We start from the raw sequence: 16,526 nt of genomic DNA on the forward strand, positions 1-16,526 counted from the left end.
TCTCTTCCTGCTCTTTTAGGCTATTTCAACAATCAATATGCATCCTCTTAGCCGGGGGAAAACAATGCAGCCAGTCACTGATTCTGGCACAGAACGTCTTGCTGGAGACCCTCTCCATAGTCCTGTGTACAAGCAGCTATGAGCAAGTCGCTCTGAGCCCCGAGCTCTTGAACAGTCTGTGTTGTTAAAGGCTGGGGATAAACACACAGGCCCCCAAATGATAAGCCTAAGCCATACTAACAACTGCTTGAGGAGCTCCTTCATCAATAACAGCTATTAGCACATCTGAGTCTGACTCATCTCATTCACCATCTGCAACAACATCTCATTTACATTAATCCCTCGTTCTTCCCTGCTCCACAGTCTTAGCATTCATGCTTTCCATCTCGGAGGAACATTTTTCTGACTCTTCTCCATTTCAAATAACAAATAAACAAACAAAACCCACAACCTATCACATGTATTTAGATTAGCCACTGGTCATAACCAGGAACACTGCACTTCGGTACTGCCATCTTGGGAAGCAATGAAATGGGAATGGCTAATGAATCGCTAACACTCAGTAATTACACATCTTAACAGGCAGGCAGGGATTGTATAGATGGGTAACTGCTGCAGGTATGCAGTATTACATCAGTTCTTCAGCCCTACTCTACTACATGCTTCTAAATAGATTCAGATGAAGGAGTATCCAGCACCCTCGTGAAAACTCTGTGGGCTAAACCAAACAAATACTTTATATCTGAAATAATTCATCAGAGCAATTGTTAAATGACAGAAATATGTCATTACTAGTGGTTTCACAAAACAAGCTGCCTGTTTCAAACACCTGAGTTTTAATCCATAAGGGAGAAGTACAGAATAAATGGCGATTCAAGCAATTCAAATTCCTCTCTCAATCAGCCTCTCAAGGAGACAGCTTTGAGGCACGCTAGGACTTTCCCCCTGCTAACTCATCCTTGTCCCATAGGTGATAATTACCTCTCTGCCTTGCAGCAAGGGCAAATAGAGATCTCTTCTCCACAGGGGACAACCACTTTTCTGTCTCAAGTTGTCTAACTGGTTAACACAATAAAGCTAAACTCAGAGAAGATGCATCAGCCTGTATTTAGCCTCAAGTTTCCAATTCAGGCTTGAAAAAGTTCTTGTGTGTCCCCAGCGTATGGAGGAGCTGATGACAGGCAGAAAACTTTCAGAATTAGGCAGAGAAATGTAGCATCTGTCTTGCTGAAGGCCCAGCAAAAAAGCAAAGTATTTTAGGCACTGAAAACACACTGGAAGGCCATGGCAAAGTTTTAGAGAGCGGTTTCCACTTTGGTGCCCTAAAATAGATCTGTGTTTGACAAGGAAGAGAGACAGCTCTCTGCCACCCTCCTCCTTCCAGCTCCCCCCACTCCCAGCAGAAGTGTGGCAGGCACAGAGACCTAATGACGCTTTTCTTTTGGCGAAGCATCCCCTGTTGTTAAGCTCTGCATCAGAAACGGTTGCCCCTATTAAAGGGCAGTGTGCAATCTCACCTCTAAAATGCTAAATATCACTAACGTCAGAACCAATTTCAGTCAGTTCAAGCAGCTGAGAGCAAATCCCTTTAACTTTAACCACTTCAAAATCAAGGGCACTTTGACTTTACGCAAAAATAAACCCTCACGTTGGGAAAGCAGGACCTGCTTCTCAAAGAAGCAGCACAGCTAGTTATAAGGCATTGACCCAGCCACAGGCAAACAGTGCAAGAAGGTGGCCCAAACCTGGTCCCTTATCAGCAGTGAGCCCTCAGGGTTGGATGCCTCTCTCCCTCTCCAGCTGATCATTTGTCATCGGTGCCTTTCACATCCCAGCCCCATCTCCATACTGCAGCGTTCACCTTGAGCAACGTGAGTACCTGTTCTGATGCCTGCATTTAAAATAGCACTTAGAGAGAGAGCAGTACCAAAAAAAAGTAGTGTCCCTGAAGGGAGCATTTTGACTTTTTTAATATTTTTTACCACAGCCACAGAAGTCCCTGTGCTGGTTGTGTTTGCTTTTATTTTCAGCTTCATACAACTTCAGAACTGTGTGCTCATTCAGCTGACCAGTGCTTTCACATCCTCTGTGGTGTATAAATACTTCTAAAAATCCCGAACAAACAAATTCAGTAGCCAAAATGGGACATACTAGCACTTCAAGGAGAGATTAATTAAGGCTTGCCAAGCAGGCAGAACTTGAATACGGAATGGGAAGGCTTTTGCTTCCTCATCCCAGCACGTCTAAATGTTCATGCAAGAATGTCTGAAGACCTGTGTCAACCTCTGAGTGAAATGCAGCAGAGCCCATAATCCAGTGCACTGTATAATTTCTGTAGAGATTCAAACACTCCCTTTTAATTACAAATAGAAGAAAGTTAACAGATTGATCAGATTCCTTGAAACTGTCTGCGCAACACTTCCTAGGTATTTTCCAACTGACTGGCAGAGCTGGTATCACTGCTAGGAAAAAAGAAAACATCAAACAAGAAAAACAAGGTCTTAAGACTGAAGTTTGTTTGCAGAGCTGTGCTCTGCAAGCGCTGGGCTGGCAGACAAACTGGCTTTTTGTGGCACTTCTGCTGCTGTTCAGCCATGTGGCGGGGGACAGCTCGGCTGGGCCTCAGAAGCCCCGCGTCATGCCGATGCCCTCCCTGCTTCTTTCTGCAAGATGTCTGCACCCTTTCTGGCCTTACTTTCTCCTGATTTCTGCTCCCTGCCCATGCTGCCCCGACAGAGCCAGGAAGAGGTGAATACTTCCCTTGCATAAGAGCACTTTGCAGCCCACAGTATTATATTTGCCATTCGTGTGTGACCAGCGTGCCTTTTGCCTATCGGTGCACAGCAGTCTGGGGCAGACAAACAGAGCTGCACGAAGCAGACGAAACCTTTCTGAAGTCTGTTATTTACACAGTAGGAGGAGAAAAATATCCACATAAGCATGGATTACCACTCACCTTTTGTAATTAAATCTTTGAACAATATTCCCAACCTCTGTTTCTAAATACTTGCTGTATTTAGAAAAAAGGGAGAAGTGAAAGAAGTCCTAAAAGCTACAGCTCTCATCCCCTTTCCTTCCATGTTTTATCATTTCAATGATTTTGACCTTTATTAAAGCATGCTGAGAAGCAATGGATGTAAAATGCCCATCTGGGTAACTGTGAACCCACTATTTCATGGTGTTACATTTGGACTTCTACACAGTCTAGGTACTTAAGTGAGACACTTAGCAAATATTTTACCTGTTAACTGAGTAACTTCTTCCATACAGTCTCCAGTTCCACCTGCAAATCCTCATGCTAACAACAGTTAACACCAGATTGCCAGTATCTCAATCATTCTAAATTAAAAACAGATTAAAAACACAAAATAAGTTTACTCCTACACTAATAATGTGAAATAACCACAGCACCACCGCAATTCAGACTATTTCCAATTTAACAGCTCAATGTCCTTCAATTAATGTCAGCAATATACCTTGAAAACCATCTATCAACTCTCAATTTTAAGGGATTCAAAGAGACAGAACGTCCAGTCTATTTGCGTTGGTGTTATTAAGATCCAGAGTGCTTCCAGTGGTTTGTCAAGCGCTTGTTACTAGTTAGAATTAAAGTAGGCGAAGCAGGCAGCTGTGTCAAAGATGAAAAAGCTGCATGGCTTATAGCTTGCACTGCCACTTCTCCATTCCCAGAAAACACTGTTTAAATCAAACAGCCCTGACTGGTCCCCAACTTCCCCCACCCCAAGGAGTCCTCCTGAAGCAGGTTCAGCTGTCACTTCTTTTAAATCCCATTTCCTTTTCTTTAAGAGAACACTTCCCTCCCACACTCACTATGAATAAGAATACACAGGTTTTCTGCAGCCCTTCTTTCCTCAGTCTGCTCAAAGTCTCTCCCAGACACTCTTCCAAGAGATGGTGTTGTCATGGCATCACCACAGGTCCTCACTGACATTCCCAAAACTGGAATCCAGCCATTAGTGCTGTAGAGAGTGGAGCACCCTGCTTAAAACACTGATACTCCGCAGGAACTTGTAGCATTCGCCCAGGGCTCAGAGCCTGCCACTGCTCTCACTGCACAGCCTCAGCTCCATCAGACGAGGGCCCGCTCATGCCTGGCGTCCTGGGAATGTCCTCCAACACCTGACACACCAGTCAGAACCAGGGCTGTCACACAGCGAAGTGCCACCAGCCATTTCCAAAAGGGAGAGAAAAGAAAAGGAGCGAGTAGCAGCAAGTCTGACAGTTAGTTGAGAGCACAAGTCAAAATATGCTAGTGCATCTGACAGAGCTTCTTCCCACCTAAAGGGACATCGCTGAATTAACAAGTAACAGTATTTGCTGACACAGAGCAAAAGCAGCAATTTTTCCAAGACAATTGCTTTCGTGTCATGGCAAAAGATGCAAGACAGGCACAAACGTTCAGATGCTGAGAGGTGGTGGTCAGGGATGAGAGGGAAGAGAACTTCACCGAAGGGAAGCGTGGCTGGAAGACCTGTGCCTTGAGTGAGAAAGCAGAAACAGCACCCATCGACAGAGGTTTTACTTTGCACACAAACTCGAGCACAAAAGCTTGGTGAAAGATTGCCAACCACCATCTGGCAACTTGAATAATTATCCTGCATGCTTAGGAAATTTAGTCTCCTTTAATAAGAACGTTGGCCTAGGCAAGTTGGTTTTAGCAGCCAGCAGATCAACACAGCTCTCTCTACAGTGAAGTTCACTATGATCAGTTACAACTGCAGCAGAAGGAACAAAAGCTCTCAAATTTGAGGAAAGCCAAGTGTCAAGCCCATACAGCACTGCTCTTCATCTAAACCAGTGCACGCTCTCATGGGTCCATCTTTGAGGAAGCTCTGAAAGGCAGGGAGTCTCCCCCAGCTGCATGCAGGGTGACAGACCAGAGCTCCTAAGGGGAAGCACACTGAGAAGGCAGCATGGGTGCAGCATCCATCTGCCTACAGCTAGTCCTGGGGAAAACCCCACGGAAAAAGGGTACAGTTCAGGTCCTCCTGAACTTCTCCTTGTAAATGTTCCCTCGAGACCACAGCCTGTGTGTAGGGCACAGTTCCACTGCTAAGTTACTTGCTCTAGAAAGGGTGCAGAAAGCCTCAGCAAGTAGTCCAAGAGAGAAAATATACTGAGACTCTTAAAGAGCTCACTTGGCTTCACTTCTTAAAAGTAATATCTGAGAGGTAAGGCAATTACAACACATAGATCCCCTCACAGGGAGAACCTATCACTTGTTAGAGGCCTCTTTAATCTAGCACAGACCAACCTAACAAACCAGTTGCTGGAACCTAAAGGCAAACTGCAACTACGGCACCTTTCCCTCCCACACACTTCCCTTTAGTTTAATTAAAAAGTGCCAGAAGTTGTGCATCTTCCTATCTTTAAATCACGTCTGGCTGCTCTTTCTGACTGGTACACCTAAATCAAACACAGGTTCCTAGCACGTACAGTTCAGGAAACCTGCTGAGACAGAAATGCCTGGAACATAGAGCAAGTCGAGTTAGATGGATTTGTCTTTAAACTGTGGATATGAAAATGCAGGCCTCAGCTGGTCAATACGTTCACAATAAGTTGTGGAAATGGATGAAAATGAGAGGGAAACATGGGATTTAGGAGTTTCAGCTGTCGTAAGCACTAATGGCAAATGAGTTTTTAAAAGAAACCTTACACGTTATACAGTTAGGATGCTTTTATCTTTGGCTTCAAGATTTCAACTTTTTTTTTTTCAAAACCCACAGAATTACCTTGCAACGAAAGCTAATTTTCTCTCTAAATATTTACATGTAGACACTGTCCTCATTACCTTTTTCTGAAATTCACTTTTTTGATAATGACAGAAAATTCATATACAGTGTTCAGGCTAAAGACACAACTCAACGCTACAGAAACTGAGTGTAGGAGATGACTTTGGAAAACAGAGAAAGTTTAGGTGACTCAGCCCAGCTGCTCAGAGAAAGAAATGCAAGCCACAGCTCACAGGAGTGCTTGGGGTTGTAACCTCCTGAGGGTTACCCTGGTTGGTTTAATTTTGCATAAGAACAACTACGCTGATTTCCTGAAAAGTCACCTAGTTAATGCCATGGTATTAAAGTTATTCAAATAACTGTGAAAAAGAAATCCAAAGGAATAGCAAGCACCAGAAAGGCCTTTTCCTGCTCAGTAAGCCAGATGAAATGTCTGGGCACTGGATATAATCCTCCCTCCAATCATTTAATAAACTGCCTGCAAAACAGATGGCAATCATGCCTGAACAGTATTAAAATCATGAAGCTGAAAAAAAAAAAGCTGTGTTTTCTCTGTTTACTTCAATGGGAAAAGAGTAAAAATAACTACCTGTTCCTGTAATTCCTCACCCTCCCTAGCCTGTTCCACGCACACCTCTCTTGCAGAGAACCTAGACTCAGTCAAGGGCTAACGAGAGAAGATTTGTCCCAGACAGACCTTTTCTTGCTGTATTTTTACTCTGATGGCTGTAACACAGCAGCATCGAGCTGTAGTCATCCACCTGACTAGAGGTGCGTGCTCTACATGGACAGCACAGCCAAAGGTTCAGAGCAGGCCACAGGCAAGAGAGCTGCTTCATGCTGCACCTGCAAAAGTCTGCCTGAACAGCCGCCCTTACACGATCAGACATAGCTGGTTTGCAGGCCAAAGTAAGGCACTTCACTGCATCGGCCCAGGCCATCCAACACCAAAATACGATCAGCAAACATCAAGTCTGTCCCTAAAGTTCCTCCTCTTTTCTCCTCTCTTTACACTAGAGCAGCTGATAAGCCAAAGCAAGATTTCACGTGGCCTGAATGCTCTGAAATGCCGTGATTTAGGAACACCATGTGTAACAGCGTAACACTGCTATCTCCTGCGGATGGCAGGAACACAGCCCTGAGCAGACAACTTCAAATGCATCAACAATGTCCTGCTAAAATAACAAGGAATAGAGAAAAGTAAAGCACCGAGACACCAGTTTTTCTTTGTTTGAATACATATATTGCATATGTGATTTTTTTTTTGGCATCTTACAGACCAGACCATGCAATGTGCTTTTCTTTTACAAAAACAACACAAAATACATTCTTTGTTGGAGACGAGAGAAACAGGTCTTACCCCACAGTTTGGGTCACCTGGGGTATTTGAAGCCATTCGAATCACAGTGAGGAGATGAGGCCCTGCACATAAATTCAGCAACACGCTTTCCAGATAAGGATCTGCCCCTTCAGACCCTGCATTCTCTAAACCCTACCCTGCCGTCGTGCCTGCCAGCCTATCTCCTGAACATCACATCAGTCTTCACAAACAAGCAATAGCCAGGACAATCCCAGACTGCTCTCCGCTTTCCCTCTTTTAATCATCGTAAGGTTTTCTGACTGCAGAAAGCAAGTTAGCTACAGAAGACTTTCTGAAGTATTTCCCCCACTAAAAACAACCCGTAACAGAGACCTTTTACCTGAAAGATGAAGACTTCACCCAGCTTGATGGATGGCAGGGCTAGTGCTTCATTACTACTTTAAAGACTCTTCTGCAGCTTCAGCGTGACCAAATCTCTTGCCATTACTTATCCTTGTGATTCAGTTGTCTGCCCATTTCTCTCTGCTATGCTGGCATTTCGTGGAAATCATCCTCTTATAACTCTTACTCAAGAATGAGCAGCCATTCTGACAATCAGAGTCTTTTTCTAGCAGCGGGCTATCTTCTATCTTTCTAGAACTGGTAGGATACCTCACCAATACTGCATATTAGTGTTAAATCAGCAGCTACAGTGATGGTTTTACCTGTGAAACCACAGATTAGATTTTATACACTGTTCTTAAGGCATTTATTTAGTACAACCAAAAAAAAAATCAACAAAGAAAAATAATATACCCTCTTCATTGCTTCTCTTTATTCGTGGTTTAGGTAGGGATCATTACTTTCAAGAAAAATTCAGTGGGAACAAGGCAAAGCCTCTAGTAAAAGTCTGTGATTTAAAACCACCCAACCCACCCCCCTAACCTCTTTATAAAGAGTCACATCTTAAAACATGGAATAGATGAGCGTGTTTCAAAGTTCATGGTGCAAAAAAGAGGGGGATGGCTAAAAACTTCTCATACTAGTTTAAAAAAAACAACAAACAGCCATCCCACTCTATAAGTGAACACAGCCATCTCCCTTTCCCTGTTTGTCTCTGCTTCCAGCCACCCTGCAACAGAATCAGTATATAAAGAACACCAGCAGCAGCTTTATGATAGACAATGATCCTTTTTGGCATCAGTCTGTGATAAGATCGTTAATTCTCTATCTTTAAATTACATCATAGCTGTGTAAAATACGCAGTGATATCCAAAGCGTGAACTCTTCACATCCGCTGTCGATACCTCAGCAAGATCCAGACCGCTGCCGCAGCGAGCGCCAGGCCTGGCACCAGAACAGCTGCTAGGGGAAGCCCACCTGAGTCTCCATCACCTCGATGACCCACGGGGCCATTCTGTGGCTGCAACTACAAGGAAGAAAAAAGTATTTGTGTCAGAGAGCCCACTGCAGCCCCACCTGTGTGTCTGGACCAGGCAAAAGGGTTCCCCCAGCTCCCCGAGCACTCCACCCACAGGGTCAGAACAGCTTCAGGTGGACTGAGCTTCCCTACAGGGCACCAAGTCACTGCCAGGCACCCTTCCCGGGTGTCTTTCCCAGAAAAGGACGTCAGTAATTCCCTGTTTTTCTCATCTGCCCTGTACAAGGGTCCAGAATTTTATTAATTTATTAATTTTATTAACTACTCCTTTACTAAGGGAGTAGAAAAGGGGCCTCAGCCCATCTCTCTCGACCAGCATGCTCCAGGCTGATCAGCATTTCCTTCGTCAACTTCAGTGCTAGCCGGGGATGTTGAACTGACAACAGGGGATTAAGGATTCCTCTCTTTCTGTATACAAAACAGTGCCAAGATATTTAATCTGCAGCAGCAAACGTTCCTTTTGCTGGGCCATATACACATCTCAGCACTAACAGGAGTGATGACCCGTGAAACAATGAATTTTGACTCTAGTTTTGACTCTAGGAAGATTTCATCATCTGAAAGAAAACTGGAGAACCTGAGATTTTGCCTTCGAAGACAAACCTCTGCCTCGGGGAGAGGAGATCCATGAGAAAACACACTACGCTCCAGCAAACAAAGACCCAGGGACTCCTCCAATCTCACCAATTCACTGGTACTCTTATAACCAGGTAATTCAAGGTATGAACACAGCCGTCATCAACTAGAAGAGGCCATTGTTCAAATTCTTTACATGCATAATTTACACTGAGCACCTGGACATTGTATTTTTTCCGCCTCATAAAATAGAGAGCTATCAATCATGGAAACCAGTCTAAACTGAGCCAGGAATAACCCTATGAAACAGGTTAAACGTACCCTGCGCTGAATTTTCAGAGACACATCATAGCCTGCATTTCTGAACAGTTCCACAGCATCCATGTGCCGCAAATCCTTCAAGTCTCTGCCATTGATCTAGCGAAAAAAAAAAAAAAAAAAGGAAAAGGAGAACCAGTTGCTGAAGGGCAAAAGCAAATTTTCAGTGATGCAGGCTAATATAGGAAGGATAGGAGATAAAAATCTCTTTAATAAAATTCTGCCTTGGAGCATGACACCACAGTTAGCAACATCCATATCCACCCATTCGTATTATAGAAGAGTTTTTATGTTGAGAGGTAACAAGAGAAACTTCAAATCAAAAAACAGAGTTATTGGGAAAAAACACACTACCTATGAGCAAAAACAGACTGTAAGAAGACAGTTGTGTCAACAGCAGCTTTTTATGTTGATGCCTTACTGGAAACAAATCAAAGGTGTAACTGTGACAGCTAATGAAAATAAAGGAGCAGGTATGGCAAAATTATGACTACAGTTAAATGAGTATATTTCCCACACTGTATCCCCTATTGGCGTACCTTTGAAATCTTCTTTCTCTTTGAAAGAGTGTTGTAAACATAAATTTAAAAGCATATTGATGTTAAAAATAAAAAAAAGACTTACACGCATATTTGCATCCACTTTGAAGTGCTAGAATTTTTCTTCTTTTCACATAATAATTTCTCGTGGCACAACATTTTACAGCCTTCTTGATTTCATTCACTAACTAATGATACTCAACCTAATTTTTCTTACTGTTTCATCACCATTACCCCTAATTGTATCCCCTGAGATCACATCCAGTTCCTCTTGTCTCGTGACACTCAGACTTCCTGAACACATGCATGTAAATATTAAACTGTCAAGAAAAGATAGTATAATATTCAGCAGTTGAATGTAATATAATTTTAGCCAGTAATGGGCTTTAGATAGTATAAGGCACTCAATTCATTTATAGAGGCTAAAAAGATTACATGTGGAACATAATACACAAGTATAAAACAAAATTAAAAATATTAAAGTAGCATGTATCACACTAGAGAGACTACTTCTTCACCCATCACTTGTTAAAGCATCTTGTCTTGTATGACTGTCAAAAGTCTGAAGAACCTGGGGGACTGAATATCAGTCACTTTAAATAAAAGGAGAAGCAGTCTGTACTATTCCTGATGAGTTGCAATGAAGAGTTTTATGGACCAGAAATGTTATGGCCTAAAAATCCTCCTGAGCAAAAGGATCAGTAATCACTGACTACCAGTCAAAAAAGGGAAGCTTGGAGGTGGAAGATCAATTCCTGTATTTACATGTGGGTAAATGATGATCCACTGGGAGCAAGAGAAGGCCTGATGAATTCGAAAACCTCAGGGAGGCAAGTCACGAAGGAATGCAAGTGCTGCACCAAGAAGCACTTCTGAGAACAAACTGGGAAGGCAGAAGAGATGGGCCCATGAGTAGAGGCACTCATCTCCCTGGTGCTCAAAGCTCTCCCCAGATTCCCAAGAGAGCTCCTCCATAGCTCAGCATCAGGTAATTGCATACATCACATTCTCTGTGCACTCTGATGGCAAACCTGCATCTCACATCACATCACTGCACACAGCACTTCAAGATCGCACGGGGTGACAGGAGGAAGGGCTTACCGCCACAATTTTATCTCCTTCTTGTAATCGGCCATCAAGGTAAGCTGCCCCGTCCTTTTTGATCCGGCTGACATAGATGCTGCTGTCATTGGAAACGTACTGCTGATCTGTCCCACCAACAATGTTGAAGCCAAGCCCTAAGGTAAGCCAAAGAGAAAGCTGATGAGAAAATGCTCAGAGCTTCAAACATTCTTGCTGCTGCTGTGGACTGCACCCTCCCGTGCCCTTCTGTTTGCTCCACCACGCTGAAGCTCACAGCACACAAATCTGCATCACCCTTCCTAACCATCACTGCCTAAAAAATAAAATTTCTCAGGAAACTGGTGTTTAAAGCAGAAGAGAGACCCCGAGTGCCTGAGGGGGCAGATGCTTCACTCCGTAAAGCTTCTGGGAGCTGTTTTCAGGTGAGAGCTGGGAAGTACTGAGAAGCACGCCATCAGTTCTAAGATGCCAACGCAACCCACGGCAGGAATTTGCCTCTTCAGCACAGGATGAAAGTAAATGAAAGCACTCTGCATTTCACAGGAGGCTACGGTAAACCATTAGCTTTGAGAAAAAAAAAAAAGAAATTGTGCCTCAGGAGTTTCATGAGCTGAGAATCACAGCTAGGGAAGGCAAGGAGCATTAGGCCCTGTCTAGAGGTGAGGAAACAGGCAGGAGGAGCTCAGGGCCACCTCGCACTCCAAAGGCTCCGTGCCTACTCGTGAGGAGCTGGAACTGGCAACCTTTGCCTCCAAGAGTAAAGTAAGATCAGGTCGGACACAGCTAGTTCAGATTTTATGCACTTTGTTCTCTTTCAGGAACTCAAAACACCACAGAAAATAAAGACAAGTTCCTGGATTTCATGCAAAACAAAAAGAAATACATATGCATTAAATAGAACTGATTTTTGTTATGTTTTGTACTGTTCTTTAAAGTAACCCTTGATTACAGACCTCCAGCTGGAACCAGCAGCTGGATTACAGCACAGTTAAAGATTAATACTCGTGGTTCCATCAAAATTCAGAAGAACAGTCTGAATGCAAACTCTGGAAAACCACAGGTTACAAGAGCACGTTGTGCACTGCACATGCTGCTAAGCTTCTCTGTCAGTAACATGGGATGGGGAAGATTCCTCGAGAAGAGGCTGGCAGTCAAAAAAAGAAAGAAAAATCAAGAAAAAAAAATCAGGTATATAAATAATAAAGTAAATAGAGAGAGGAAACAAAAATTGACATAAACCAGTCACACAAAACCTATTGTCAGCCAGGCTGATTTATTTTTCCTCTCTCTCTCCCTCACTCTCACAAAATTGGGACTAGAAACTCTGGGAAGCAGAGCTGCAAATGAAAGAGTATAAACACCTTGTGCCTGCTGGGAAGCAGCATTTTTAATTATTACTGGGGACCAAAGGATATAGGAGATGAGTCATGGTATTTTAAGTGTGCATCTGCAGTTGGAAAGTGGAGAAATATTAACAGCAATCTTGCCACACCTGATTTACTTTTTTTTCCTCTCCTCTCCTCTTCTCTTCCCTCCCCTCCCCTTCCTGGCAGCTTCAGACTAATGAGGAAGAAAATGGGAGGAGCAGCAGACTGAAGAAACGCTGACTTTTCAGCTGGACTCGTACCTATTCCAAGGAACGCTTGTGTACAATAACCCACCTTTGATAAGAATTTAAAAAAAAAAATCACAACATCCACAAACCTAAAAATGATTTGCCATAAACCTTCAGAGGAAGCAATACTACAGAAAATTAGTTTTAATCAATATTTATTACAAAGCCAGAAAGAAGGAATCCAAGTTTCAGAGTACATTGACTATCTCTCAGTTTTTGTGTGTGTATATACATACATATATATAAATACAATATAAGATGAACCAGTATACATTTTGCAAGTTTTCACCTACGATTAGAAAAATAATGTAAAGTTATCATCAGCAGAAGCCCTGTGAAGCAGGAACAGATCTTTGTGAGGCAGGAGCTCACACTAGACCGAGTTAAGTACCTGCAGGACTTGCCACTGGGCTTTTTCACCCTGTCTTTCCTTTCCAGCACTTAAGCTTCCAGTCTGGCTAAAAATATCTTCCCCATCATTCCTTCAACTCTGCTGCTATTCTCCTCCCTCCAGCTCATGCAGCCTCAGTAAGGGACAGAGCATAACCAGGAGAAAGAGAGGAAGGGGAAGGAGAGAGCACAGGGCATTAAATCCCTTGCACAGGGGACAGGAGTGCAAGGAGAGAGCTGTAAAAGCATGCCTGGGTCTAGCTTCTGGCCCTCCCATGCCTCGCCTCCTTTACCCACCTGAAACGTAAAAAGTCCCCCTAATAACATTCAAAAAAATCAGGATTTACAGAATTAGCAGAGGAGATACTGAATAATACAAACCCCAATTTGAATCTACAAGGTTATTTAGTTTTTCACACAACCAAATTTTTCTGCCTAATTTCGGCCTAATAAATTAGAAGGCACTTTGAGAAAGACAAGAGACTTGCACAAACAGTTCTGCTACTTCAATACAATCACCTCCTCAGCAAACTTCTGCCAGAGACGTTTGGCATCATCCTATTTTAGAAAGGTGTGCAGCCACGACTCATGTTAGAGTTGGGCTTGCACTCAGATTTACAGGGAACAGCAGTTTGTTCCTTCAACAGAAATGAGTAATAATTTAGTGATAAGTCATTAAAGATCATAAGGGCTGTAGGGCCTTCAGATCAGCTGCTGTAGCTGGAAGCCTAACAGCAGAAATCTGTCCGGCCATTGAGATGGGCTGGCTGTTGTCGCCCTCAGGAACCAGCTTTAAATTCCAGTGGCCATGGTGCAGACCTCCCAGCTCTGCCCTTCAACGCCCCCATCCTCCCCCTCAGGATTTCAGGTCAAGGTGTTCCCAAACATACGGAAAGAGCTTGGAGCCAGAACAGGCTTCATTTTACCAATCATTTCTGCCGACAAGCACGGTTTCATCAGCTGAGGCTCGCAATGTGGCCGTGCAGGCTTCCTGCGGCCGTGAGGCAGAGAGGTGCCTGCCTGCGATGGTCTGCAGGCTCACCTGGCATCGGGGCCAGGCCTGGCCCTGCAAATCACTGCCCAGAGATGAGAAGCAGCAGAGAAATGCAGTGCCGCACCTTGCCCAAAGCAAGAGGCCAGACTCTGCTTGCTGAAGGCCCGTGACGCTCTCCCAGCCACCTGCATGTAAAAAATACCACCTAGGCTGGGCAACCACGCACTCATGGAGGCAGAAGAGGAGGATGAGGGCAAGGGGAACCTGCCACCACTGTGTCACCTGCATGGCCTCCCCGGGCACAGCCAGGGGATGGGGCTCACTGCCATGGAGCTCCCGGCAAGGCACGGGGCAGCAAAGCCGGCCTGCGGCCACGCGCAGCAGCTGTGCAGAGGGGAGGGCCAGTCTCATTCGCCTCTCTTTTAATTAAAGATCAGGCCTCACACATCAAAGCGCAACTCTGGCTTCAAAACTTCCCCAGACCTTGCAGCTCTTCAGATCCAGGAATTTCCTTCAGATCTGCGTGTGTGTGTTGCTACCTTGCTGCGACTGACAGTGCCATTGTAATCACAGCACAAATCCTACAGGAGTACCTCAGCCAGCTGGGGTCTGAAGGCCTGGTCGCTGCCAGCAGAGGGGATGTTGCTGTGATGGGAGAACACAAAGCCAAAAAAATGCCCCGCAGACACCCCTGCTCCCCTTCCCTTCAGCCAGCACCGCTCCCGTCTGACACCCGAAGTCCCCTCTGACTCCTCACTGAGCATCCTGCACAAAGCTGCCCGCATGGGGACTGTCACCTGCACTCAAACTTCCAGCAATGCCCCCAGTTTTGGGTGTCCGACAACACCGGAGCACCACACACCTGCCGCTTCACTCCAAAGCAACAGCAGTGAGGCAGCAGACGGCAGCACGAGCTCCGGGCTTCCCAAAACCCCATTTTTTGCCATTTCCCAGAGGGAAACTGCCAGCAGCCAGCACCTCAGAGCCCTGTTACGAGAGCAGACAGAGCCTGGCGGATTTCTCTCTCCCTTCCACAGCCGCAGCCCCGTCCCACAGCAGAGCACTCGCCACGGCAGCGCCAGCAGCCGCAGCATCGCCCAGACACCCCCGACGGCACCCGGGGAGCCGGCTCCAGGGCTCGGGGGCTGCTCCCTGCGGGCCCCCCGGGGCTTCCTCGCCACCTCCCGGCGAGGAGAGCGAAACCCGGGGCCGGGTCCCCCCCTTCGCCGCTGCCCTCCCCCTGCCCGCCCGCTCCCCGCAGGCCTCGGCGCGGCTACCCCGGCCCGGGAGGAGCCGGGGCCCGGCGAGGGGCGGCCGCCGGCCCGGCCGTACCCGAGGGTCTGCGGGTGAGCCTGATCACCTCCTCGGCGAGGCCGCCGCCGGCCGCCACGCTGCCGTTCATGCTGCAGCCCCAAGGTGAAGTCGGCTCCCGGGGCGGCCGCTTTCGTTTCCTCGGCCGCCGCGGGGCCGCGCCGCGGAGCGCTGGGAGTTGTAGTTTGTGTTGTTTTTTTTTTTTTTTTTCCTCTCGAGCACGCCCTCGGTGCCGGGCTGGAAGGCAGCAGGGTCACGGTGACGGGCTGGCACCCCCAGCACTCTGCCACTGATGGTTTTGGGTGCAAAAAGGGGAATTACAAGAGGCAGGCGGGGCTCCGAGTGGCGCACAGGGAGCCCGCAGCGCTTGGGTTACTTCTTTCGGCTGACCCCCAGCCGCTCGGTTTGCCACATCCTCCTTGCTTCTTGCACCTGAATTATGCTTGTTAGTTCTCTGGGAAAACAAAACTCAACTAAAATAATAATAATAAAAGAATAAAGATAAATAATTTTTAGATTATTTTAGATAAAATAATAAAAGAGGAAAGAATAAAGCTGTGGGTTAGTCAAAGCGGAGTTATCTCGCCTCTTGGCATAAATGCAGGGACTGTTTTCTTCACCTGCCCCAAACCATCCGTGTTGTACCAAGATACGATGCAGCATGCTGGACAAACAATGCGTTACCTCAGGTCACCAGGCAAATATAGGTAATAGTTTAAGGACCCCTTCGCTTTAGACAAAGAGCCACGACGAGCTCTGAATCACATCTTTGTATTTCACATCCAACCATAATGTAACCAGGCCTTTTTGGATGAGAAACACAATTGTTTAAAAAATGTGTAGGAAAATGCATATTCAAAAATCATGTGTCATACCTGGGAGTCTGAAAGTTTTCCATTGGCACCTGTTGAGTAACCAAATCTTTCTTCCCAAATGTTGCAAGTCTTGTGTTACTTATCCTGCCTTTAGAGAACGTTTGCTAAAAATACAGGTTTTGCTTTCCAAATACATATAATCATTCTGGTAGCAGACAAGTGCACTATAGTCCTTAGTCTAAAAATGCCAGACATTTAAAACAAAATTTTCACCATAAATCTGGACTACAGATTCCTCTTTATGCTGATCTGGTGGAAAAATCTAGATATTGCTATAATATACATAATAATAGCAATAATAAAATCATTGATTAGTATTTTCAGATCCTTT

The 16,526-nt window shown here is 45.2% G+C and overlaps 1 protein-coding gene across 1 annotated transcript; it reads right to left on the minus strand.

The window, feature by feature from the left end:
• Positions 1-7,866: 7,866 nt before the first annotated feature.
• On the minus strand, positions 7,867-15,608 carry SYNJ2BP (synaptojanin 2 binding protein). Its single transcript, XM_084519920.1, has 4 exons — positions 15,342-15,608; positions 11,029-11,165; positions 9,392-9,487; positions 7,867-8,482 (listed from the first exon to the last, which is right to left on the minus strand). Exons 1-4 carry the CDS (start codon positions 15,409-15,411, stop codon positions 8,342-8,344), a joined length of 444 nt encoding a protein of 147 aa, XP_084376046.1. The 5' UTR covers positions 15,412-15,608; the 3' UTR covers positions 7,867-8,341.
• Between the last annotated feature and the right edge of the window lie 918 nt (positions 15,609-16,526).

The sequence above is a fragment of the Aythya ferina genome (assembly GCF_964211825.1).
Source record: "Aythya ferina genome assembly, chromosome: 5".
NCBI classification, from domain to species: domain Eukaryota; kingdom Metazoa; phylum Chordata; class Aves; order Anseriformes; family Anatidae; genus Aythya; species Aythya ferina.

Excerpts from the sequence above, each read along its gene's own strand:
- SYNJ2BP (XM_084519920.1), bottom strand. The coding sequence starts at position 15,411 with ATGAACGGCAGCGTGGCGGCCGGCGGCGGCCTCGCCGAGGAGGTGATC. Across the intron at positions 11,166-15,341 it reads GCTCACCCGCAGACCCTCGG|GGCTTGGCTTCAACATTGTT; the intron begins GTACGGCCGGGC and ends GGCTTACCTTAG. Across the intron at positions 8,483-9,391 it reads CTCTGAAAATTCAGCGCAGG|TTGCAGCCACAGAATGGCCC; the intron begins GTACGTTTAACC and ends TCTTCCTTGTAG.